The 24,082-nt window shown below is 38.2% G+C and overlaps 3 protein-coding genes across 4 annotated transcripts; 2 read left to right on the top strand and 1 right to left on the bottom strand.

The window, feature by feature from the left end:
• Positions 1-178: 178 nt before the first annotated feature.
• edrf1 (erythroid differentiation regulatory factor 1) lies at positions 179-11,205 on the bottom strand. The gene is made up of 25 exons (XM_058400005.1): positions 11,067-11,205; positions 9,805-10,013; positions 8,599-8,665; positions 8,330-8,455; positions 8,072-8,196; positions 7,828-7,984; positions 7,601-7,696; positions 7,329-7,450; positions 6,851-6,962; positions 6,614-6,761; positions 6,391-6,502; positions 6,172-6,283; positions 5,811-6,089; positions 5,519-5,590; positions 4,791-4,929; positions 4,480-4,671; positions 4,168-4,368; positions 3,606-3,827; positions 3,269-3,495; positions 2,964-3,122; positions 2,570-2,719; positions 2,128-2,281; positions 1,599-1,717; positions 1,233-1,405; positions 179-765 (listed from the first exon to the last, which is right to left on the bottom strand). Exons 1-25 carry the CDS (start codon positions 11,163-11,165, stop codon positions 633-635), a joined length of 3,705 nt encoding a protein of 1,234 aa, XP_058255988.1. The 5' UTR covers positions 11,166-11,205; the 3' UTR covers positions 179-632.
• On the top strand, positions 11,124-14,139 carry tex36 (testis expressed 36). Of its 2 annotated transcripts, XM_058400006.1 has the most exons (5): positions 11,124-11,262; positions 12,063-12,118; positions 12,847-12,984; positions 13,286-13,366; positions 13,785-14,139. In XM_058400006.1, the coding sequence occupies exons 2-5, from the start codon at positions 12,068-12,070 to the stop codon at positions 14,103-14,105; spliced, it is 591 nt and encodes a 196-aa protein (XP_058255989.1). In that variant the 5' UTR covers positions 11,124-11,262; positions 12,063-12,067; the 3' UTR covers positions 14,106-14,139. The 2 variants fall into 2 exon arrangements, with proteins under 2 accessions (XP_058255989.1, XP_058255990.1); XM_058400007.1 differs by lacking the exon at positions 12,063-12,118 and having other exon boundaries at positions 11,172-11,262.
• Positions 14,140-14,495: 356 nt separating this feature from the next.
• vcpkmt (valosin containing protein lysine (K) methyltransferase) lies at positions 14,496-18,378 on the top strand. The gene is made up of 5 exons (XM_058398278.1): positions 14,496-14,791; positions 15,684-15,797; positions 16,968-17,040; positions 17,136-17,255; positions 17,395-18,378. The coding sequence occupies exons 1-5, from the start codon at positions 14,526-14,528 to the stop codon at positions 17,500-17,502; spliced, it is 681 nt and encodes a 226-aa protein (XP_058254261.1). The 5' UTR covers positions 14,496-14,525; the 3' UTR covers positions 17,503-18,378.
• Positions 18,379-24,082: the final 5,704 nt, after the last annotated feature.

Genomic DNA, 24,082 nt, shown 5'->3' with positions numbered 1-24,082 from the left:
CTTACAAGATTCTCTAATTATCAAGATCAATTACAATGCATCAGTTGTAATTTTAATGGTTGGTTGTGACTGTCCTGGGGACAAAAAAATTCAACAATAGACACTTCTTTGTCCACAAGTGCACCCTTCCATCAGTTTATAACTAGTGCAACCTGAGACAAAATCAAGACAAATGGCATTCAATCAACTTCCAAAATTTTAATAAAGAATTTGTATAGCACACACATTGTATATAAAATACGGCAACAGCTTTAGCAGAGCTTGTCCTGTACATTGCCTTATTATTGCACATATTAATCATTCATATTGTGACCCTTCTGGAAAAAAAATAAATAAATGTTTGCTTATTTATCTGAAACAAAAATATTGAAGTATCTTTCTTTCTCTTTTTCAGAAACAAAAGAATATCACATTTCACATTAGTCAGCCTTAGGAAATATTTCTGTCAATTTCCTCACTGAATATTAACAACAACAACAAAAAAAAACAGAGGAAAAATCTAGCTAGTAATTAGCTGTGAGTGTGAGAACAAGACACCGCTGGTAAGAACTCGGATTCATCCCATTCCAGAAACCTCTTCATACTTCTTACACTACAGAGTGTGGGTCTGGTCAGATGATCGATCGCCTTGGTCAGACAGGAGCCAACTGATCAAGAAGTTCCATATAGAGGGCTATGCGCTGGGTCAGGGGGGCGTTCTTTTCTGCTCGCAACAGCCTGGAGTAGACCTGCTTGTAGACCATCACCTGCTCCTCCTCTTTACTGCTGTTTATACACAAACAAACACAAAACCCCATATGCATGATGATGTCAATGTGAAGACTCTATTTTATTGGTTTACACGTGTTAAAATTTGTGGAGAAATCTGGCTCCTGAAGATAAACTAACAATTATCGTGATAATAAACATGCAGGTACAAATTGCAGAAGCACACAAAGTTTACTAGAAAAGCATGGTTATTAGACAAAGGTCCATCAATATCTGTGTAACCCTTATGCAGAGTGACTTACAGTAGGGTTGTGAAGTCTATCAAATTTTAAATCATATAGTATTTAATAGAATATGGTATATCATAGGACTATTTATTATTATAGTATCGTTCTTAAAAAAATGTCCAAAATATCCTATTTTGGATGCAATTTGTACAAAAGTCATTTGTCAAAATTATACTACTTTTCAGGAACTTCTCTTCTGAAACTACATAAGCCAAAAAGAGTTTTTCTCCCTCTTACCTGGGTTTGCGTTTGCTGGTGGTACTGAGTTTAATCACCTGCAGCAGCAAGAAGGAGATACTGGGCTCAAAGATGCCAATCAGCTTTACCACTTCTTGTGTGTTCAACCCTGAAGAGGCAGGGCTATCTTCAGAGGACTCATCAAGGTTGGCCGTGTCTTCTTGTACCACTCCCTGTTTTCACAAATAAATACACACAAACTATTACTTTTAACATGATTGTAGTTTTGTAACCTTTTAAAAGTGGAAAGTATTTCGTTTTCTCATGTTTGTGTCCAGGGTGAGCTCCCAGAGTGGGTGCTGGTTCAGTGTTTACATTTCTGGACTAGTGACCAGAAGGTTATGAGCTCAAAATATCGTGCTAGACCTCTTTCTGCTGTTGCTCCTGCAGCTCTTTGTAGATTAGGCTGAAGGCATGGCGAGTCTCACACATTATTTCCAAAGCTCCTGTTAAGGTTTTCAATTTCACTGCACTACTGCTCTGTCCTAAAACATACAAAAACACAGACATACAGACATGTGCATCATGTATTGGTAAAAACACTATAATAATGCTAATCTAATTGTAATGTTCATCTTAGCCATAACCTAGAAAGTACAGAGTACAAAACTAGAAATTTTTCTGTGCAAAATAATTTAATAGTCCAGAATAATGGTTTAACCAACACTGCACAAATTAAGCTGGACTAACAACAAGTGTAAGACCAGTGTGTGAGACTGAGTATGTGAGACAGCTACTTTCTGTCCTTAGCTCTGTGTTGCTGTTTTGTATTTCAATGTTGTTATGCTGGTTTATGTAACACCAGGATCCTGGAGAAACATGGTCTCATTTCACCATGTACTGCATCAGCTATATATGGCTGAAATGACAATAAAAGCTTCTTGACTTGACTGACCTGCCATGGTAAACTCGGCGAAGGCCACACGCTCCAGCAGAGTGCGCAGCAACTCACACGGGGCATCACTCAGACTGAGGAACAGACGCACTGCTTTGGAGTAATGGAGCTCTGCTAGAGACCTGTGCTGCTTCCGTACACTCTCATCACCCACCTTAAATGAACAAGTGTGTGCACACACTCAAACATTAGGTATCTGTTGCATGGACAGGTTTTGCTTATACCAAAATACTGCAATATTATGAGTATGAGCATAGCCAGATATGTTATGTTAGCACTGATGTTTAGCACAAGCATTTAAAAGCCCATGTACAAAGTTGAGAAGGCAGTGAGAATGAACAAACATCATGGGCATGATATGGTCCACTGTTCTGAATGCCTCAGGTCTAGTCTATAAGAAAATAAATTTGTCTGAGAGGAATGCATGAGTGAACACGTGTACCTGGTTACGATAGCAGCTGTGGTACATAGACGCCAATCTGTGGTGGATGGTTGCTGCTCTGTACTGGTATAGTGGCTGGCGGGCTGATTCTGTCTGGAGGTCACAATATCGCAGAGACTTCATCATAGCATCAGTCACTTCTCTCTCAACCTGAAAAAAAGTAACACAACAGAACATAAAACATGCTTCCACAGTACAAACATACAAAACACTCCTGCATCACTGTTTGTTTATTGTTCATTTAATGCCACGCCAACATCAATGGCTATTTTCATTGCAGCATTTAGGTAGGTGAAGCAAGATATTTTTGTACTTCTTATAGTATTTCGACAAGTATTTCAGTCCTGCATTATCATCTATATAATTGAATGAATGTGTGTATGTATACGCTCACCTGCTCCTGAGCTTTGCGGGACAATGGAGCATAGTCCTGTAGTAGCGTAGCCAGGGTGAAGTATGTGGTGGAGAGCTCCCAGTTCACCGAATCCCACACTGCTGTATGGCTCTCTCTACTTCCCAGACACTTCATGGCTCTTTGATAGTAATCCACTGCCTGTATATAGATACATGGTGAAAAGTATACATCACACTTAACAAAAACATGACATTTAAAAGACACCTACTAGAGAGAGACTCATTCAGTATTCTCACTCCATGCTTGTGTCTTATAAATTAGAACCATTCTGTGTGAGGGTGTACCTTGTTGTAGTAGAGAGCCTCCTCAGGTGAGAACTCTCCTCGGCTCTCTTCTGTAGTCATGGTGCAATGGGCTTGTGCACAGATCCGCATCAGTCTGCCAATGTTACACAACAGCAGGGCTTTGTTTACGGAGTCTGAAATGGCCTCAAAATTCTGCATGCCCTTCTCAAAACAAGAGAAGCTCTTCTTCCACAGATCTTGCTCTGCTGCACACACTGACTTCCGTACTACGGCCCATACAGTGAAGGGAGAGACAAATACAATTAAAATCTAACAATCGACAGGTCAATAAAACGAAATCCTTTGTACAAAATAGATCATCTTTGAGCCTACTCACCCCCTTCTTTCTCTGTCTGCAGTGCTGCGGCCTGGTTCATATAGAAGACGCCCATCTCATTGCGAATGTTTCCAAGCCGCTTTAGAACCTGAGCCAGCTTCTCTGAGTTCAGGTCTTTCAGAGCTTCAGAGGTTAAAATGTCATGGGCTGCCTCATAGCACTTACTGCTCACAAACAGCTGGTACTCTGGGTCAGTGGCCAGGTCAGTGGCCATGCTGAAAGCTGAGAGCAGCACAGATGATAAGCTGACAAAAATATGCTGCATCTTCTATCATTCCTTCTCAACAAATGTCAACAAATACAGAAAAGCTAAAGTGTAAAATCATCTATATTAAAAAGGCAGATACGCATGCTTAATCTTTGCTGTTTATCAGCATTTAACCTCATTAATAAAATTACCTAAAAAGTGTTTTAAATCAGTTTTGCAATAGCAAAAAAGATGACTAAATGCCTACTTGTGAACTATTAAGAAATTACTAGTCATGCAACTCTTTCCTGTTTGCTTGCTCATGAGAACAGAATGTTTATATGATATTAATGAAATGTGATAGGTGAGGGAAACCTTGGCAGGAGCTCTCCCGGTGAAGGCAGTGAAGGATCTCCTGGTCATCTCTGGTCTGGTAGCTGTACTCCTCCAGATAGGCAGCTCTGTTTGAGGCATTCTGTGCCAACATCAACTGCACGTCTCCACACAGAGACAGACACTGGCTGTGGAAGAGCAGCACAGTTGGGTGCAGCCCACTGCTTATAGCACAATACGCATCTACACACAGAGAGGAGAAAGAATTGAATGTAAGGTCATAACAAATGTCAAAATGATTATATTACCTTGTGCTGTAAAAGAGTGTACTCTTTTCTATTTTTGCTCTCTCACCATGACACTGTAGGGACAGTTTGATGTAACGCAGTGCCCGGCCGTACTTCTGCAGGTTGGTTGCAGCCTCAGATAACACACAGTAAGCTTTCGATGCCTTCAGAAAGAGTTGCAGCTTCATCTGGTGCTGCCAGGAACCAGCCAGCATGCCTGAGCGCATGGGCAACTTTAGTCCCTCACCACATGGAGCAGCTGAACAGGAAAAGAGTCAATAAAAGGAGCATAATGAAGAAGCGAGAGAAAGCCAGATGCAGTAGATGAAATGTAAAGCAAAAGTATTCTAGTGAAAATTGTTAGTGAGTGCTGCTGACCTCTGTCAAGCAGCAGAGCGATCTCTTTCTCCACTGCTCTGGCTCCAGTCTCCTCATACTTCAGAGGGATAGGAGTGCTGGGGTCAGCTGCCGGCAGGTCACTCTCCTTCTTGATACTGCTATCCACTGCCTTCAGTCCCTATAGCACATACAGCAAAGTGTTTACTATACAGACAATTCTCGAACATATTATCAGCATCGGAATTCAATCTCTGTCTCAAACAATAACCTTATAGAAAAACTGAAACAATTTCAGCATCTTGCAATTTTAAAATTCTATGTAAAGATTCCACCATACTAAGGCATTAAGCAATGGCATTTTCAACCTCAACTGGAGCTGTCTGAAGAAGAGTTGTTTTACTTCGACACTATTACTTTTAATATACAACATTTTGGTGTGAAACTAAAGACATGCTTTATATTCAGTGGAATGTAAATAATTTGGAAATAACTCTTCGTTAATTTATCACAAAATATATTAACAAATACATTCACAATGTCTTTAGACAATATCACATAGAATTGAAACTATCATGAACTATTGCAACTGTACTGTGTGTTTTTTGTTTTGTTTTGTTTTTTTACTAACCCCAGGACCTTGCTCATTAATAAACATCCAGTTCTGTCTTTGACACTGGTACATTAAACCATTCTGATCTAATTCTGGATCATTTCTTTTGATCCAAAACAATAATACAAAACACAATTGCAGGACCGGGTATTCTCACCTTTAGCACATAGCTAAGTACAAGCCTACATTTCTCTTCTTTGTCTTGGGACACAGGAAATGAACAGTTGGGCTGGTTAGGAAAAAAAAGAAGGTTAAAGAGAATGATGAGTTGTGCCTTACTGATGCATCCAAACTAATCTAACCTAACCTAAACTACTGCATCTGCAGCACGTCTAATTGTTACAATCATTTTAACACTAATAGAAATTGTTGAGGTCTAAATACAGAACGTAGACAGAACCTGTGTAAGGTTTTAATCAGTTCCTGCTACATAAAGATCATAGACATACCCTTATCTTGTGGGTTGATGTGTACTTCTCTGGGACAGACAGCTCCTCCACAGATTTAATCACAGCCACTGCCTTGCAGTCCTCTGGACGCTTAGACGGCATGCTATATGAGCAGCTGTCATCTTCTTCTTCATCATCATCCACTTCTTCTTCATCCTCGTCCTCGCTATAGCTGTCCTCAGAGCCCCCATTGCGTAGAGACTCCTCACTACCTTCCTCCTCACTTGAGTCATCCAGCTGAAACAGCTCTGACAACATGTAGTGTGCTGAGGCAATGATCTAAACAGTCAGAAAGGAGACATGATGAACCACAGTCTTATTAACGGTATTAAAGGTATAGCCAGAAACATATTGTGTGTACCTGATAGTGTTTCTCCTCATCTAGGAGCTTAACACAGTTGAGCAACAGAGTTCTGATGGTCCCGTAATGTTTCCTGTTTTGGTTCTTTTTCAGCATCATGTTACTTGCCACCCTGCAATTTAGAACAAATCAGCTCTGCTCATCAGAACACCATGCTCACTGGGATGATCTAGAAAATACAAAGTACTCAAGATAAAATGCACGACATGCAATACACACTTATAAAGTAGAACAGCCACTGGCAAAGTGAAGGGGTTCTGGCATTTCTCTTCAGGTGCCTCCTCACACAGAGTGGTCAGATCATACAGCTTTACGATGTCACTCCCACTGGCTAAAAGTAAAGAGTTAGACATAATCAGATGCTTTCTACTCTTTTGCAAGTGTGTGGAACACAATCTTTATAACCACATGTGTGTATTCTACTAAAGAGACTGAAACTCACCTTTGAAGAGCCAATAGGTGTGTCCCTCTTTGGTACAATTGGATTTAAGAAAAGAAAGTATATTTTGGGCAATGTTTTTCACCACCCTAGTGGAAAATGTGGAATTCTCCAGATCTGGGATGTCCTCTGTCTTTATCATTTCATATTTCTGTTAAAAAGAATGGAAGCAAAAGCTGGGCATGTGTACATGGAAATAATATGAACAAGAATAGAGTAGTGAAGAAATTAAAGCTTTACCTGCACTATGCCATTTACATGGAAACACATGACAAGCTCTGGTACATTGCACATCAGATTGTCCAGCCAGTAATCAATACCAGTAAGAATGTTGATCGGTTTGTTGTTATCCCTATATCAAAGGAAAAAAAACATTTCTAATATTTAAAATAAATAACACATTAAATACTTTCATAATGTCAGTGATATTGATCACCACTGTGAACATTGAATTGATGTGAATTGATCAACACTGTGAACTACACCACCAACCCAATTACTTTAAATAAAACCCAGTGACAATGTGTGTGTATGATGAGAAAAACCACACTGGAACACAATGACACTACATTATAAAATTATAAGCAACTTGAATTAGGTGCATTGCATCTAAAAATGCCTGGAGCTTATTACTGTGTAACATGCATATAAAATAAATAATTAAATCAAACATATACTATAAACACCGTTTCTGTATAACTAGGACAGAGAATCTGACCTGAGCCGCAGACTCACTGCTGGGTAACGTCCGCCTCCAAAAATTGGCATGTTTGATCCCACTAGCATGTGGATGTCTTCAAAAGTCCAGAGGATGTTCCGCACAAAGTCGTTTTTTAAACCCTGCATTCAGAAGAGGGGATCACAGCTACATAACACTAACAAACCATAAACTAGATCAAATATCATCAGCTTTTTCATACTGTGTACTAATAGCAACTTTAAATGAAACCTCATACAGACTTCCACTGGGTTGAGGAATGAGTCTGTTACCTGGCTGTTCTCTCCTTCGTTAAAGAGCATCGGCAGATTCTGTTCTTTAGGTACTGAGGTGACGTGGCCAAGCGCAAACGTGTTCTCCATTCGCTCCTAGAAATTAGAAGAGAATAGTAGAAAATAAAACATCGACTAAAGCAGAGTTTTACAAAATAGGGTGTGTAAAACTCTCTCTCTCTGTCATGCACACACACACAATAATAAAAAAAAAAATAACAGGAGACCTCCTTAGGAATAGAGGACTGGTCCGAATCTGAGGTCGAGCTGCTGAAGGTAGCAGGCCAGGATGGGCCATATTCTGCTGTTCCACACGCCTCCTCTGCTTCAGCACAGCTGTCTGATTCGGAGGGCACAGGCTCTGCAGCACCATCTCCATTTATACTGAAATACAAGACACATGTTTGGTTATGGATGATAGATAATTTGTAATTAATAAAAAAAACTGTTCCATGTAAACTTGGAACTCACCTGTAATAAAGGAACTTGGAGAGAATGGCCTTTTCATACCAGTGCTCTTTACTTTTCTTTTTCCTCTGCCATTTCTGGTCAATGAGCCTCTGGTAAAATTCCTTCAACCATGTCCAGTCTCCAGTCTACCAAAAACAAATACAAAAACACACACTATGAGACTTGTGTGATTAAAACTCATGAGCAGTCCCACAGTCTCTCCCAGAGCACTGCCCGTGAGAGAATGAAACTGGAAAGCACCTGTGCAGTTACACTCACCTGTGACGATCTCATAAACAGCTCTTGAATGTCGAGTTCGTCTAGGAGCAGAGTCCTGCCCACACGATGCACCGCCATGCTGACATGTGACTTACTGTAGGGGATCTTCAGCAGTTTCTTTATGTTCTGCCAAAGTCAAACGCACACATTAAAAAAAGGTTATCTCCCATGCATTCATGACTATAAGATGAACAGCAGACCTTGATGAGATCGACATATTCAGCATGTACAGATAATAAAAAAAAAAAAAACAAACAAACAGAACTCACCTCAGAGTCAGACACCACGTCAACATCGTTGCCGATGGAGTCAATAAATTCATAAGCCATACCAAAGCTTAAACAAAAACAAACACAGAGCACATGACTAAGAGTTTCAGTTCATGTTAAATCAAATAGTTTAGATACACAAGAATGTGAGAGATTTATGCTAAAGTGCAACACAATACCATACCAACTGTTCTAATGTATAAGAGGTCTTTCATTCATCATACAAGTTAATGATAAAGTAGAGAAGACAGCAAAAGAGATATTGTAAGTCAAATGAAGTTTTCAATGGGTCAATTTTTTTAATCGTTTCCCAATATTTCCATATAATATTGATGTGAATAGAATTGTTTGTGAGACCAGTTATTCATGACACTGAAGACCGATGTATATAAAAATAAAAATAAATTAATTAAAGGATGAAATGGTGAAGAGATGCTATTTGGGGTGGTCAGTGTCACTGGATGACCAATAAGACATTTCAGTTTTATTAAATGCTTTACATAAAAGGATACTTTTAGACAAGGGGAATGTGCTCTAACAATGACAGCTAACTAACTAAACTATTAAAAAGACTAACAAAAAGGTTCATAATAATATATTCTGACAGGTCGGGTGTCCACCTGTGACTATTGTTACTACTTAACTAGCAGTAAACTAGCCTGCTAACTATTTGGAATAGCAGGAGGACATATATGTGCTTCCACATTAAATACTTTATGTAAACTCAGTGAGCGGTTTATTAGGAACACCATCAAATACTGTGGTATAAGGTATATATTATAATAACATATATTGTATTATTACGTATAATACATATAGTTATTACGTATATAATACTTTGCTCTCAAAATAGCTTCAGCTCTTCATAGCATGGATTCCACAAGGCATTCCTTTGAGATTCTGGTCCATGATGCATTACACAGTTCTTACAGATTATGGGTGTTCCTAATAAACTGCTCCCTGTGTATATATTCATGGAAACTGTCTCTAAAAAGGGGTAAGTGTTAAAGGGTTGCCAGATGTATTTCTAGTTTCACTGGCATTAAAAACACCCATCCATTAAACAATCTATTATCCTCCATAGATTATTTAATGGCTCAAAGATTAAATATTCATGACTTCCCAGTGACTGCTATGCTATGTATGAAAATGTGTTAGTTAGTATCAAACTGCGAGAGTGGTAAGAAGCCATTAAAGCAGTCATACCTTGAGAAGGGCTTGCTTTTGCTGCTGGACCCAAACACAGTGGTACCAGCGGAGCCTAGCTGGGCACTCTGACGTAACCAGTTTGCTGGAGGAAGCTTGAGATCAGTCTGCTCCTGAAGGAGTGCATAGGTGGCTGGCGGTGGTGCTGCGGAGTATTTCACCACAGCTCGACTCTTCACCTCATTGTTGCAAAGACATAAAACTGTCCCCTGAGAAACAGAAAAATAGAGAATCAGATCAATCAACAAATCAATCAACAGCTACATATTGACAAATATGACATATAAGCTAAAGGATAAGGTCATGCTTTATATACTGGCAGTTTAGAACTCACGTAGAATGAGAAAACGAATGTGACAACAAATTTGAGTCTTTTGGAGAATGAGCTCTACTACAGAGTCAGCCGAAGCTCATTCTCCGGAGGACTCATTTAGAATCGTTGTCACAAAGAACGTTACAGGAGATCATTCATACAATTCACCTGTGTGTGACAGGCGATAACACCCTCACACTGCACTAATACAACCATTAACACCGTTTTAGTCTCTCAGGGTACTTCATATGTATTATCTACTGCCAGTTTGCACATGTGTACTGTACTGTAATGTAAATACTGATGAAAATAAGGTTACATCCACAACTGTGTTTCACTGCACTGCTACATTTAATTTTACTTTATTTATTATACTTTATTTTATTCGATAGTTAGTTTCTCCTGTTCATACTTAGTCTTATATTTTTGTTTGTATATATATATATATATATATATATATATATATATATATATATATATATATATATATATATATATGCATTTTTTTTATCTTTAAGGAGTCGCACTGAGCAAACAGTTTTCACAACACAGGTCACAGGTCACTCTGACGTAAGGCAATAGAATTAGTATGAAGTTTCAGGACATTAAATACTTAATTGGTATATTTATGCCAAAACAAACAAAACAACAACAACAACAAACATCTGTATGGAAATGCTAAAAAAAAATGTCACTAAGCAGGCAATTGGTCTGCTGTGCTTTTAAATAAACCTAAATTCCCTGCATGAAACTTCCACACACACAAATATATCACTTGGGTTTCATAGTCAGTCAAGAATAATAAATACTTCTTGAAAACAGTATCATATAACATCTTTAATATCCTGATGACTCTTTCCAAGGGACAAACATCTAAGATAACACACACACACACAGCCTCCAGCCTGACAGGTTATGTTGCTTATCATGTTTCTGTAGTGTTGGTTACCTGTTTTGTGTCTTCACTGGCCGAGTTGTCTGCTTCCACAGCTTCATGTCTGTGGTGTGGACACACAGGTGAGTCTTTTCCCTGCTCTGCAGAGCTCATGGTCAACAGGACAGCAACTATTCACTCACAACTCTCTCTCAGCCATCCAGAAACTTCCAGATCAAGCAGCCGCACCAGTCTGCCAAGTTAAAGCCAGGTAACATTCACCAGCTGTGATGGTCACTGACCTCAATCTAGCTGAGTCAGTCTGAATGACCAGTGTGAGTTCAGCTGATCTCTACTTGATAACTTAAAGCTGTCTTAAGGACTCATTTCTCGCAGCTAAGCTGTCCATCCTAGCTAGTAACAGATTACTTTCTTCCAGAATCGTCAGCTGCATGAACCGGATCGAAGAGGAATATTTCAGACAAATTAAAAGAGCACTGTGATTTTTTTTTTTTACACGCGTGATCTCTTTTAATCAAACCGCAAAAACTAGAAAATAATCTCACAGCTCACTGGAAACACATTTACCAGCAGCCAGCAACCACTGAACTTGCTTAACCCGGAAGTACATATGACGTCGTCAAACTCTTCTAGAAGAATAGCGCTAATTCTTAATATAATTTGTCTTTATTGTTGTTGTTTTTATTACTAAACAAACCGTGTTTGTTTCATAATATTTATTTATTTTATTTATTTATTTTTAATTTTTATATATTTATTTATTTAATTTGTATTTATTTTATATGTATATTTATATATATACATGTGCGTTTTTCAGTAACAAGTTATATTTTAGTTTAAACAATTTTACCGAGTAGTAATTAAAATTAAAATAACTTATTATTGATCACATTACAAATAGTATGTGTTTTAAACTAGTGCATAGCTTGTATACTGTTGTCATGGATACAAGCGTCCTACAGAGAGCAGATGCAGTTTTATGACAGTGAGAGTTTAGATATTTTGGTTTCTGAATATTTAAAGCATAATAAGTCCATTTTACTTTACCAGATAATATGACTAAAGGAGGAAAGAGATATGCAAATATGGATCAGGATGGCAAATGGGTGAGATTATTTCTGATATATAAATATGTTTTGTATCTATGATGGGTTTTTAGGATTATAAAAAAAAATTTGGGGTTCAGTTCAGAATATCAGAAAATCACATACATGTGTTCCAGTTTGTCTTGAAAAATACACCGATCTGGCATAACATTATGAGCAGTGAGAGGTGAAGTGAATAACACTGATGATCTCCTCATCATGGCACCTGTTAGTGGGTGGGATATATTAGGCAGAAAGTGAACATTTTGTCCTCAAAGTTGATGTGTTAGAAGCAGGAAAAATGGACAAGTGTAAGTATTTGAGCGAGTTTGACAAGGACCAAATTGTGATGGCTAGACGATTGGATCAGAGCATCTCCAAAACTGCAGCTCTTGTGGGGTGTTCGTGGTCTATATCTATCAAAAGTGTCCTGTAATTCCTGTAAGTATCCTTTAAGACCTGTAAGTTGCGAGGTGGGATCCATGGAGAGGACCTGCTGCTAACTTCTTGGTGTCAGATACCACAGCACATCTTCAGGAATATAGTGGAGCCCATTCCTCGTCAGGTCAGGGCTGTTTTGGCGGCAAAAGGGGGACCAAAACAATATTAGGCAGGTGGTCATAATGTTGTGCCTGATTGGTGGATAATATAATATAATATAATATAATATAATATAATATAATATAATATAATATAATATAATATAATATAATATAATATAATATTCAAATATATACATTTTTTTGTAGTTTGCCCATGTTGGTTCGCAGCAGTATGAAGTAACACGACAAGCCTGTACCACCACTGGAGCCATGCTATCCCAGGCCAGACCACAACACATGCAAGGACATGAGAAATATCCCAAAACCTTTAACAACCATGAAAAGGTTAAAAACTTTGGCACTACCAAATGACTAGGCCATTCACATGCAGCAACAGTTTCATAATAAATGCTGCATGACAGTACAATTTAGTATGTAAAAGTATTAGTAGGAGTTGAACATGGAGTGAGCAGCTGATTACTGTATTTATAATTTATCACAATAAAGAAACTTGCGACAAGAATGAATGAATGAATAAATAAATAAATAAATAAATAAATAAATAAATAAATAAATAAATAAATAAATAAATAAATAAATAAATAAAAGAAAATAAACAAATAATTTTAATACATTTTTCTTTCAGAACACAAGGAGCAGGAGATATCCATTTTCAGAGCATGACAACCGAGGTTCCTTGCAAGACAGTATAGATACATATGGCCATGTAAGTCTGTTTACACTGTTTAATAACAAATTTACATATATAAAGGGCAGAGTAACAGAAATAAAAATTAAAAAAAATATTTCAACCAATTTCTAGATATTATATATATTTTTATACACCTTACTTATTTAAAGATAACTATGTAACTACATGTCCCACACAAGTATAGCAATATCTGACAGTACCTTTGTGGGGACATTTGGCTGATGCCCACAATGAAGACTTTTTCTATTTTTTTTTAATGTACAATTTACATTTAAAAAAAATTATTATTATTTTACAATTAACAGCAAAACAGTTTCCTTTTGGTTACTGAGGTTAGGATTATGTATAGATAAAGGCATAGCATTAATTAGTTGCATTAATAATTAGGTCAGTGGAAGGTCCATATAATGTGTGTGTGTGTGTGTGTGTGTAGGGTTTGGGTCGTAAGAAGTGTCTGGATGACCGCCGGGAGCATAACTCTCATTTCTGCCTTTGCCATGATGCCAGTGTTAGTGAAGCATGGCTGGGGAGCAGAAATCATTCAGCTTATCAGACTGACTTCTTGCCCAGGCAGAACACAGAGAGCACAGGAGGCACACACAGACGCCGTTTTCCCAGGAACCATCTGGAGAAGTCACATCAGGCTGCTGTGGCCCAGGCTGAGGAGGGCTACATGTGGTTTGGAAGGCATGATATGAATCAGCATATACCTCTTAATGTACTGGCAGCAACCAACCACTCCTCAGCCTCATAACTGACATAATCCAGGCACAAAAGAACACATTAAAGCTTCCATGTGTAGCATATGCATGTCTAAACATATTCTATGATGCATAATTGCCTTTAATTTCTTTGTTCCTGTTCAACTGCAATAGCTGTATCATACCACAAGAGGGAAATCAAGTAACACAAACACCCTTCTGTTAAAAAAAATCATATGGCTTACTGTTACATAATAACTCAATTAGTTTCTATCAATTTAACCAAACTTATTAACTTAATTTAACCAATTTGGAAAAAAAAACACTAATGAAATGAAATAAATACTAATGAAAAATAATATGAAACTGTAGTTTAAACAGACCAAACTGAATCTATATCAATCTGGCAACCCGAGGGTCGCCGTGACTCGTCACCGTGCCTTCCTATTGGTTAGTTGAAACCAGGAAGCAGCATGGCGGTCTCGCCTGAGCAGCAAATATCGGCCACGCATTTTGTTAGAGAGATTGAGAAAAATGACGGCTCTGTTCTAAAAGTATATCAGTGCAGCACAGGCGATGTAGGTTGCGTGGTTTGGGATGCGGCTATTGTTTTATCTAAATACCTCGAAACGGAACAGTTTTGTAATTCCCGCTCTGGTGTCAGTACATGGTCCTCTAAGCAAGTAATGGAGCTTGGAGCGGGGACTGGAGTGGTGGGGATCATGGCCGCCTCCCTGGGGTGAGTTACACATGCAACAAGACAGGAAACTGCACCAGTTAGAGACGGAAAGTGTTCATGTGTAGGAGGCAAAAATGTTTATCTTACTAAAGACTAAAGGGGAGTAGGGGAGTTGTAGCAGCGGGCAGTCAACATCAAGCTACTGTGGTGAGACTCACTCTGCGCATGCTCAGTACCACTGTAACAACAAAACAAAAACGAAATTCCACTAACTTGAAAATTCTTTTCTTTCCTCATTGCATAAGCATAACACTCAGTTGCTATTCATGTGATAGATAGATAGATAGATAGATAGATAGATAGATAGATAGATAGATAGATAGATACTTTATTCATCCCAAAGGGAAATTGACATGTTTGTGTGTCATGCTCTGCTAGATATTTAGGCACCCACTGAAGAATACAATTTTTATTGAAAAGGTTGCATTCGCACCATACAGTATACACAGTGTGCTATTTTTAGTACAAATTTTGTTATAGAAAATTTGTTTGTGAATACTGCATTATTTGGTCAGTACAAAAACATTTTAGATTTCCAATTATTACTTTTCCAATAAAATGAAATGGCAGTAAAGAAACCACATATTATGAAATAGACCTCTTTTTAGACAAAGCAGTATTACTTACCCCACCGACTGATTTTAAAAACCTTTTAACAATGGACTTTACAGTGACAACTGACACTGCTCCTCCCCTATGTGAACATCTACTAAATTAATACTCATAGGTAGGTGATCATCAGGTGGCTGAAGTAGAGATCTGTTTACAACTGCCCTATAATTGTTTCTTACCTGTTCTACATAGCCATTGTTAAGAGTATTAATTTGGTAAGTTGCCAGTTTGCCACACTGCTGTTTGCTGACTTAACACTAGCCCTGTTTGACCCACATAGAGCCAATGTCACAGTGACAGACCTGGAGGATCTCCAACCTCTCCTTCAACTAAACATCCAGGAAAACAGAGAGCTTGTCAGAACAGGCTCGATCACAGCCAAGGTACTGAAATGGTTTGTACTGTCCTTCTGACTCTTGCTTTACTTAAGTTAACAATGAATGTGGTTCTTAAAGGCTGCTTTATCAGGCCCATTCAACATATATCTGCAGTTTCTGGCCCTCTTATTAGATATGTACAGTAAATGTTCATTTTGTAGGTTTGTAGCTGAACTGTCACTAACTGTAGCCAAGTCATCTAATGCCATTAGTGCAAATACACCACATAGGATTACCAGTGACTGGATAATATTCGAAGCACAGCAGCGACAGCGGTTCCATGATATTCCCTTTCTCTGTTGATGCAATGACAGATGACCAGTTGCACATCAGGAAACATGGTGTGACACTAAGCACTTAGATATAACATGCACCTGTATCAGTCATCCATAATGTTCAAACTACTGACAGGTAAAGTGAACAATAATGATTATCAACAAATAAGCAGCCAGCCAAAAGTCAATTCTTGAAGTTGTTGGAAACAGGAAAAATGGGCAAGTTTAAGGAAATCAGAGAGTTTGTGAAAGCCCACACTGTTATGGTTAGACAACTGGGTCAGTGCATCTCCATCCAGGTCTTGTTGGTTGTTTCCGTTACGCAATCATTAGTAGCTACAAGTAGTGGTCCCAGAAAGTACAATGATAAACCATCACCAGGGACATGGGCATCAAAGTCTCATTGATGCACAAGCAGAGCAAAGGCTAGTGTAGTCCATCTTGTCCACTCCTATACAAGAGTTACTGTTGCAACATGCTGCACAAATTGTTTATGAATGGTTTGAGGTTTGAACATGACAAAAAGTTCAAGGTGTTGACTTGCCCTCCAAATTCCCCAGATCTCAGTCTGACCAAGCATCTGTGGGATGTTCTGGAAAAAACAACTACAATCCACTCCACCTCACAAATTATAGAACTATAGAAGGATCTGCTGCTAACATCTTGGTGCCAGATACCAAAGAGCACCTTGAGAGGTCTTGTTGAGGCCATGCCTCTGTGGGTCAGAGAGGTTTTAATGGAATAATGGAAATGTTACACAATATTAGGCAGGTTTTAATGTTATGGCTGATCAGAGTATATTGTAGGTATAAATTATTACTACATACTCAAGTGGCATATTAGTCTATATATTAATAAATAAAATTTGTCTATTCATAACTTGATAAATAATATACTTTATTTCTTTGAAAGGGGTGAAAATGTGACAGACTTTTTGCCACATCCAGATTACATTCTAATGGCTGACTGCATCTATTATGAACAGGTAAAGCTTTATCTTTCACCAGCAACTCTACTTTAAGTGTATTTCTGTATGGAATAGGGCAGTTATAATTGTTAATCATCTCTGAATATTTGCAGTCGGTGGTGCCGCTGGCGGAGACGCTGAAACTGCTGTCTGGACCTGACACCTGCATCATCTGCTGTTATGAGCAGCGCACGATGGGAGTTAATCCTGAAGTGGAGAAGAGATTTTTTGAGGTGAGTACGCACAATCAATAGACTTCATGTCTACAGCTGAATATAATTGACTTGAGAATGTGTATTTGGAGAAAGCTAAATTGCATTCGAGACATTTTGTGACCTTATTGGCATTTCCTCTGCTACGTGGGTTATATAGTTGCTGCTGCAAGACTTTGAGGCTGAGGAGGTGCCAGCTGAAAGACAAGACCCTGAGTTTAATAGTCCCGACATCCACATTCTTCATCTACGGCGCAGAAACGGCTGAACGGCTTTCAACCTGTGTTTTCGTACCATTTAAACCGTTGTGTGTCCAGACTTACTAACTGTTATTTTGTTCAACATCACTGCTGTGTGTTATTACTTAAAAACACACCAAAAGAATATTTCCCTAATAACCATGGCATATAAGCCAGTCTACATATAAATCTGGAAGGATTCACAGTTTATGCATTTTAAACTCTTTGATATTAAAAGAAATCCTGATATCCAAACACCAGCTGTTTTGACTTGACTTTCTTGTGTAAGCTAGTTGGGGAAAAACTGTTTTGTGTATATTGATGTGAAATTAAATACATCACTGTATGTTTGACTTGGCTAACGTTAGGCAAGTATGTAGTTAACATTACTTAACTATGGTTATTGGTAAAAGTTTGAGCAAAAATTTAGGCATACAATAAGATGTCGGATCCAACACTTAACAAATACTGTTAAATAAGGTGTCAGATCCAACACTTAACAAATAATGTTAATAGTAATGATGATTTTATCATGTGTATGATATTGAGGGGTAGTCGGTGTGTAAATCCTACGTTTATGATACATCTGCATTTTTAGGGCAGCTGGTTTAAAAACTTCATCTGGTTAAGAATAAACAGTAAATGTGATACCTTCTAAAAATGGTCTTTAAGCTTGTTTGATCATAATGGTTTGTAAATAAAACATATTTTCAGGCACTGTGGCTTTATGCCATTCTTTGAGTCTCTGTCTTCAGACCCTGTCTCCTGACTCTGTTTAGACAGATGGTACATTTTTTTCCCTCATCACTGTATCCAATCCAGTCTTTTTCCTTGAAGTCATTAAAATATTTTCCATCCTTCTTTGCTCTTGTTTCTTCTAACCACTGTAGAAAATAGCTGTGCTTTTCAGCCTGAATACTGCTGGAAACCTTCATGTCATATTAACCATACTGTTAAATAAACGCTGGAAATATTTTTTGTACTTGATTCATGATACACATTCCAGTGCAGATCCTTGCAGTAAATTAGGTTATACAATATGTCTTAGTTATAAAGTATAATGTAAAGTCCTATCAAGACAGGGGAGTTAACTTTTGACTTTGTCCCCCCTAAACTGTGTGTAATTCTCATTTTAAACAGCAGGTGCTCTGGTTAAGCAGAACCAACATGTGGAGAGATGAAATGAACTCGAGTGTAACTTTTAGAATGGATGAGTGGAGAGTGGAAAAATGGGTCTGTTTATTGAAATATTAGTTTCATGTTGTGGTTAATACCCTAAAATGATTTTCCCTATTTTGAGACAAATCATTTTAACAGCAAGCGTTTATAGAAAATGGTTATAGAGGATTCAACATCAGTATCAAAAAGTTTCTCATATAGTTTTAGGTGATAATCTGTTCATCTGATTTTCTCTAGTCTAGACAGTGCCATCCACAGCCTGTGTTAGGGGAATTCTGCAATGAGATTAGTACAGAGATTAGGGTACTTTCACAGGCCTATAGCATGAGGCAAGTTCTACACTCCTCTAGACAAACACAGGTCTCTGCCTGGCTTTCACAATGCCGCTGTTCACACAGTAGCACAGCTATCGTTAACACATGCACAGTAACACACACATGCACAGTAATACATTTCTCACACAGTAAAGCTGCTGCTCCTAATACACTTTTGCTTTTTACTTTGCTTTTTTTTTTTTTTACTTCCATCCATCCATCCATCCATCCATCCATCCATCCATCCATCCATCCATCCATCCATCCATCCATCCATCCATCCATCTATCTATCTATCTATCTATCTATCTATCTATCTATCTATCTATCTATCCCATGAATGACTCTGACTGGCTGCCATCCTTCATCAAGCCAATTCTGGAAACATTTCCAAAAATTATATTCTTGGTTTGTTCGTTTTTGGATAGATTTAAAACATTCTAACTCATTTTATTATCAACAATGCCTATTATCCCTGTATTTTTTTTTATTACACCAACAATAAACAACCAACCCACGAGACATAATAATGTACAAAAAATCAAACAACAAAAACAACAACAATGGATGTTGGTGGGCATAAAATTTAAATTTATCAGTATGTGGACACCTGACCACCATACTCATACTGTATGTACCAGTGAAACATCTTATTCTAAAGTTGACCCCTGTTTAACCTACTACTATAATGACCTTTGCTGTTCTGGGAAGACAGTCAGCTTTTTAGTTCATCCCAGTTCAGTTCAGTAGGGTTGAGGTCAGAGATCTGTTCACATGAGTTCCTCCACTCCAACCTTCGAAAATCAGGTCTTTTCATTTAGTTACAGCTTATAAAGACATTCTACACAACTGCGCTTTCAATATTGTGGCAACATTTTTGTGTATGTAATGGTCAGGTGTCCATATACAGTACATGGCCATATAGAATATAAATAAATGAATGTATCAGTGTATTTTTTTAAAAAGCGACCATGATTTTTCAAATGTCACAGTACAAGTTTGCACTGTAGGTCATTTGATAAGACCTGAGGACTGTTGGACATTTTAAATGACAGTGGTCAGGGCCAAATACAGTATAAAAAAAAAAAAAGATTCCACCTCATTTACACAGAAACCTGTTAGGGAAATGATATCCAAATAGGACACTTTGCTGTATTAGTGATAGAGGTGTGGTGCTAAGAAGTGCTTGAAGGGTTAACAGAGGCAAATGAACAACTTTAAAAAAGTTTTAAATAAATATATATTTGCTATATGATTTTATATTGTTTCTGAGTTTAGCTATAAGTTTATATGTTTCAATGATCCTTTAGAAAGTCAAGGCAATGCTCTATGGATGAGTTGATTCAGTCTTTCCATTTACGTAATATTGTATTAGTCAACTCTTAATGTCATTAATGCTTGGCCATATTCTGGAAAGTTCCCTGAAGTTCATACATTTTTAGTGACTGCTGTTGAATGCACACACTGGGAGATGTGGGCACCATGCACACACACACACACACAACACACTCATAGCATTTTTGTATAGCCAGTCCACTTACCTGGAGAGGACCCATACAGGCGCAGGAGGAATATGTGTAACAGATGTGGCAAAAACAGTGTCTGCTGCACCACTATTCCCTGAAGTTGAGATGCCAGTCATCAGCCTGTTAGCAGACATCAGCCACTCTGTGCCCCAGAGAGCACAGTGATGTTACCCAGGCTGCTGTGGTTACAACCCAAGCAGAGCCATCTGTGCTGAACAGCCTCACTGTAGACATCCACTCCCACTAAGTGGACTCCACTTTCTTCAATAAAACACAACATGCCACTAATCTGATTAATGTGATAAGATTTTCCACATACACACACACAAAACAAGTGATAAATCGATTACCATTTACAACTTACCATTTAGGCCACATCTATACAAAGTAATAATGGAGGAGTTGAAAACCTCAGACATTTCCTTTATGTATCATTTGTTTTTGAAGATCATTACGAAGCCCAGTTCATTTTTTTGCCATTAGGTCATGCTTTGTTTAAAAGCCATGCTGGCTCAAACCATGCAGACGTGTGAACTAACTGAGGAAAAGAAACATCATAATGAGTTCCATAAACCACATCTCTTCATAAAGCCTTCCTGATGGTGAAAAAAAATATTGGCCTACTATTCCCTCACTCTGAAAAGTAAAGCACAAAAAATCCACAACTAAAGGATTTTTCTCTTGCTGGGAACGTTTTCCTCTCACCAAAAAGAGGATAAAGAGCTAATAAAGGAAGAAGACAAAAAAAAAAACATAATGCATTTTCCAACCCTGCAGAGAAGTGGTTCAGTGGTTCACCTTAAATATTAGCATGAGATATTTTTGCTCAGTGATATCCCACAGCTTAACAAAAGGGTAGATTTAATTGATCTGGTTAAGATGATCACAGTGATATTACTTCACATCAGCTCATATTTCCAGCTCAGACACTCACACTAGGGTATTGGTTACTATATTTAGTATAAAACTACAGTCTTATTAATTCTTTCTGCTGTGGTGGGGACAGATTAGTGAAATAAAATTTGACATTAATTAGAAATGTGTTCATTTGAAATTGGATACAAGTGAACATGTTTAAACTTATTTTTCCCCCCTCATATTCTCTATAACCGACAGGTGGCATTCATGATGTAAATTCTCCCACTGTTGCAGAGCATGTCAGTAACATTACCATGTGAACATGTATGTGTATTTGAAGTGTATAATGAGCATTATTAAACACATTGTCAATTGAACACACTTTCTAAAGTCCTATGGCCTTGCTGTTTTAACAGTCGTAACCTTTAATCCTTTATTTAAATAAATAAATTAAAATAATGATCTGATTGTAGATCAGATATGACGCATGTAACCCCCATTACAACTCACTTCCTTGACAACAGTTACTAAGGGAAACCCACATTTCCTCTCTTTGAGGCTTTAGATGTAAGAGATCAAAAGTTGCTCAGAAACACAATAGCCAGAATGGTAGAAGCTACACAACGCTACTTGTAGTGGCACAAAGAGAAAACCCATGTGTTTGGTTTTGACACACTTAGGGCATTGATCTCTAGGTGACAGAAGTTTGCACTGTAGGTCATTTGATAAGACCTGAGGACTGTTGGACATTTTAAATGACAGTGGTCAGGGCCAAATACAGTATAAAAAAAAAGATTCCACCTCATTTACACAGAAACCTGTTAGGGAAATGATATCCAAATAGGACACTTTGCTGTATTAGTGATAGAGGTGTGGTGCTAAGAAGTGCTTGAAGGGTTAACAGAGGCAAATGAACAACTTTAAAAAAGTTTTAAATAAATATATATTTGCTGTATATAAAACGCTTTGAAGTGATACCACGTAAATGAGTTAACCCACTATGCTGATCAGATTAAATTCACAGAAATTATGACATTCTGTTTAACATCACAGGCCATCTGTGTCTCTGATTGGTGGACTGTGACATCATATGGAGTTTTTGCTCAGGCCTTGCAACAGACTGGCAACTGCTGCGTGTTAAATATGCTTTCGCACACAAACAGATGTAGTGAGAAGCTCTGTTCACTAGTGAATCATAGGGTAGTCACAAAGCTGTCAGCACACACATTGACACGGCAGAGTTGTTACGGTCCAATACTAAATTCCATTTTAATGAGGTCATCTCTCAGACACACTCATAGTCCCTGTCCATATCACACAAATCAGTTTGCCACACAGTATCAGTGTCGGTGAGAATGTATAAGCACAATATTGTGCTCAGTGGGCTGGTCAAGTCAGAGGAGAAAGATGAGTGGAGACAATCTGGCAAGGATCTGAGACAAAGTTGTAAGCAAAGCCTGTGCTGACTCAGCAGGGAATACACACAGAAGACTTTCCATACGGAGAATAGTGGCTGAGCAATGAAATCTTAGTGTTCATGATCACCTACAGGTCAGTGCAGGGAAAACATCCTTCACTTGGATGATCTGTGATCAGACGACCCTCTCTCACACATGGCGTATTCATTATGAGTCAAGCAGCAGAGCAGGTCCATGATCAGCCATCTCACGCTTCATGTCTGAGCACAGAGGAGTCATTGTTTAGCTCAGAAGGAATGCTCCGGAAAAAGCCAATCTCATCACACCCCCGATTTAAAACGCAGCCTCCAAAATAGAAATGGGAACTGAGTGATTAAAAATAGTCTTGGATTCCAAAACAGATGTGTCACAGACATTTTAGCAGAAAACTTGAACTCAGCTGACCTCATCTATGTGTAGTATCTGTGTGTTGGAGAAGGAGCAATATCAGACAGCAGTTATAAATTATATTAGTAAAGCAACTCTGCCAAAATGAATTTGGTGGCTTAGACAGGAATGCTCATATTTAAAATACAGACGGTGAAGCAAATCAGTCTGGAGACGATTGGAGCTGCTTCCTCACCAGCCACTATCGGTGGTGTAGCAGTTGTGTCTAAATGATTTGCTGTTATTACATTACATGTGATTCTGGAGTAGTACACACACACACACACACACACACACACACACACACACACACACATATATATATATATATATATATATATATATATATATATATACACACACACAGACATAAGAGCAACTACTCATGTTTACAGTACGAGGAGGAGCAGTTCTTTGAGAGATGCTGGCCAGACTGTCGATATGTAGAATGTGGAGAGTTTGATATTTTATTTTCTTGTGTTTTATAGGCAAATTGTACTGTAAAACAGTACTGTATTGTGTGTAAAACACTTACCATATGCTGAATTAACTCATATTCTAAGAAAATCAGGCATCTATTCAACTGGGTTTTGTATTTGCTTGTAGCCGATGCATTAAAATGGCATTCATTTATCCCAGTCAAGATAATGGAGGATATCGAGCGTATCCCAAGATACACACTGAATGCACATTCATACATTCATTCACAACTAAGGGCAATTTAGACCAATCCACCTAGTGCCATGTTTCTGGGAGGTAGGAGGAAGCTGGAGAAGCTGGAGGGGACCCACACAGTCACAGGGAGAATATGTGAAATGAAAAAAGAGCTCGGGATTGAACCTGGGATCCTGTAGCAGTGAGGCGGCAGTGCTACCCACAGATCCACTG

Source organism: Hemibagrus wyckioides, linkage group LG09 (assembly GCF_019097595.1).
Source record: "Hemibagrus wyckioides isolate EC202008001 linkage group LG09, SWU_Hwy_1.0, whole genome shotgun sequence".
Classification (NCBI taxonomy): Eukaryota; Metazoa; Chordata; class Actinopteri; order Siluriformes; family Bagridae; genus Hemibagrus; species Hemibagrus wyckioides.
Note: the sequence above shows the minus strand (reverse complement) of the source record. Positions and strands in the feature narration are given on the sequence as shown.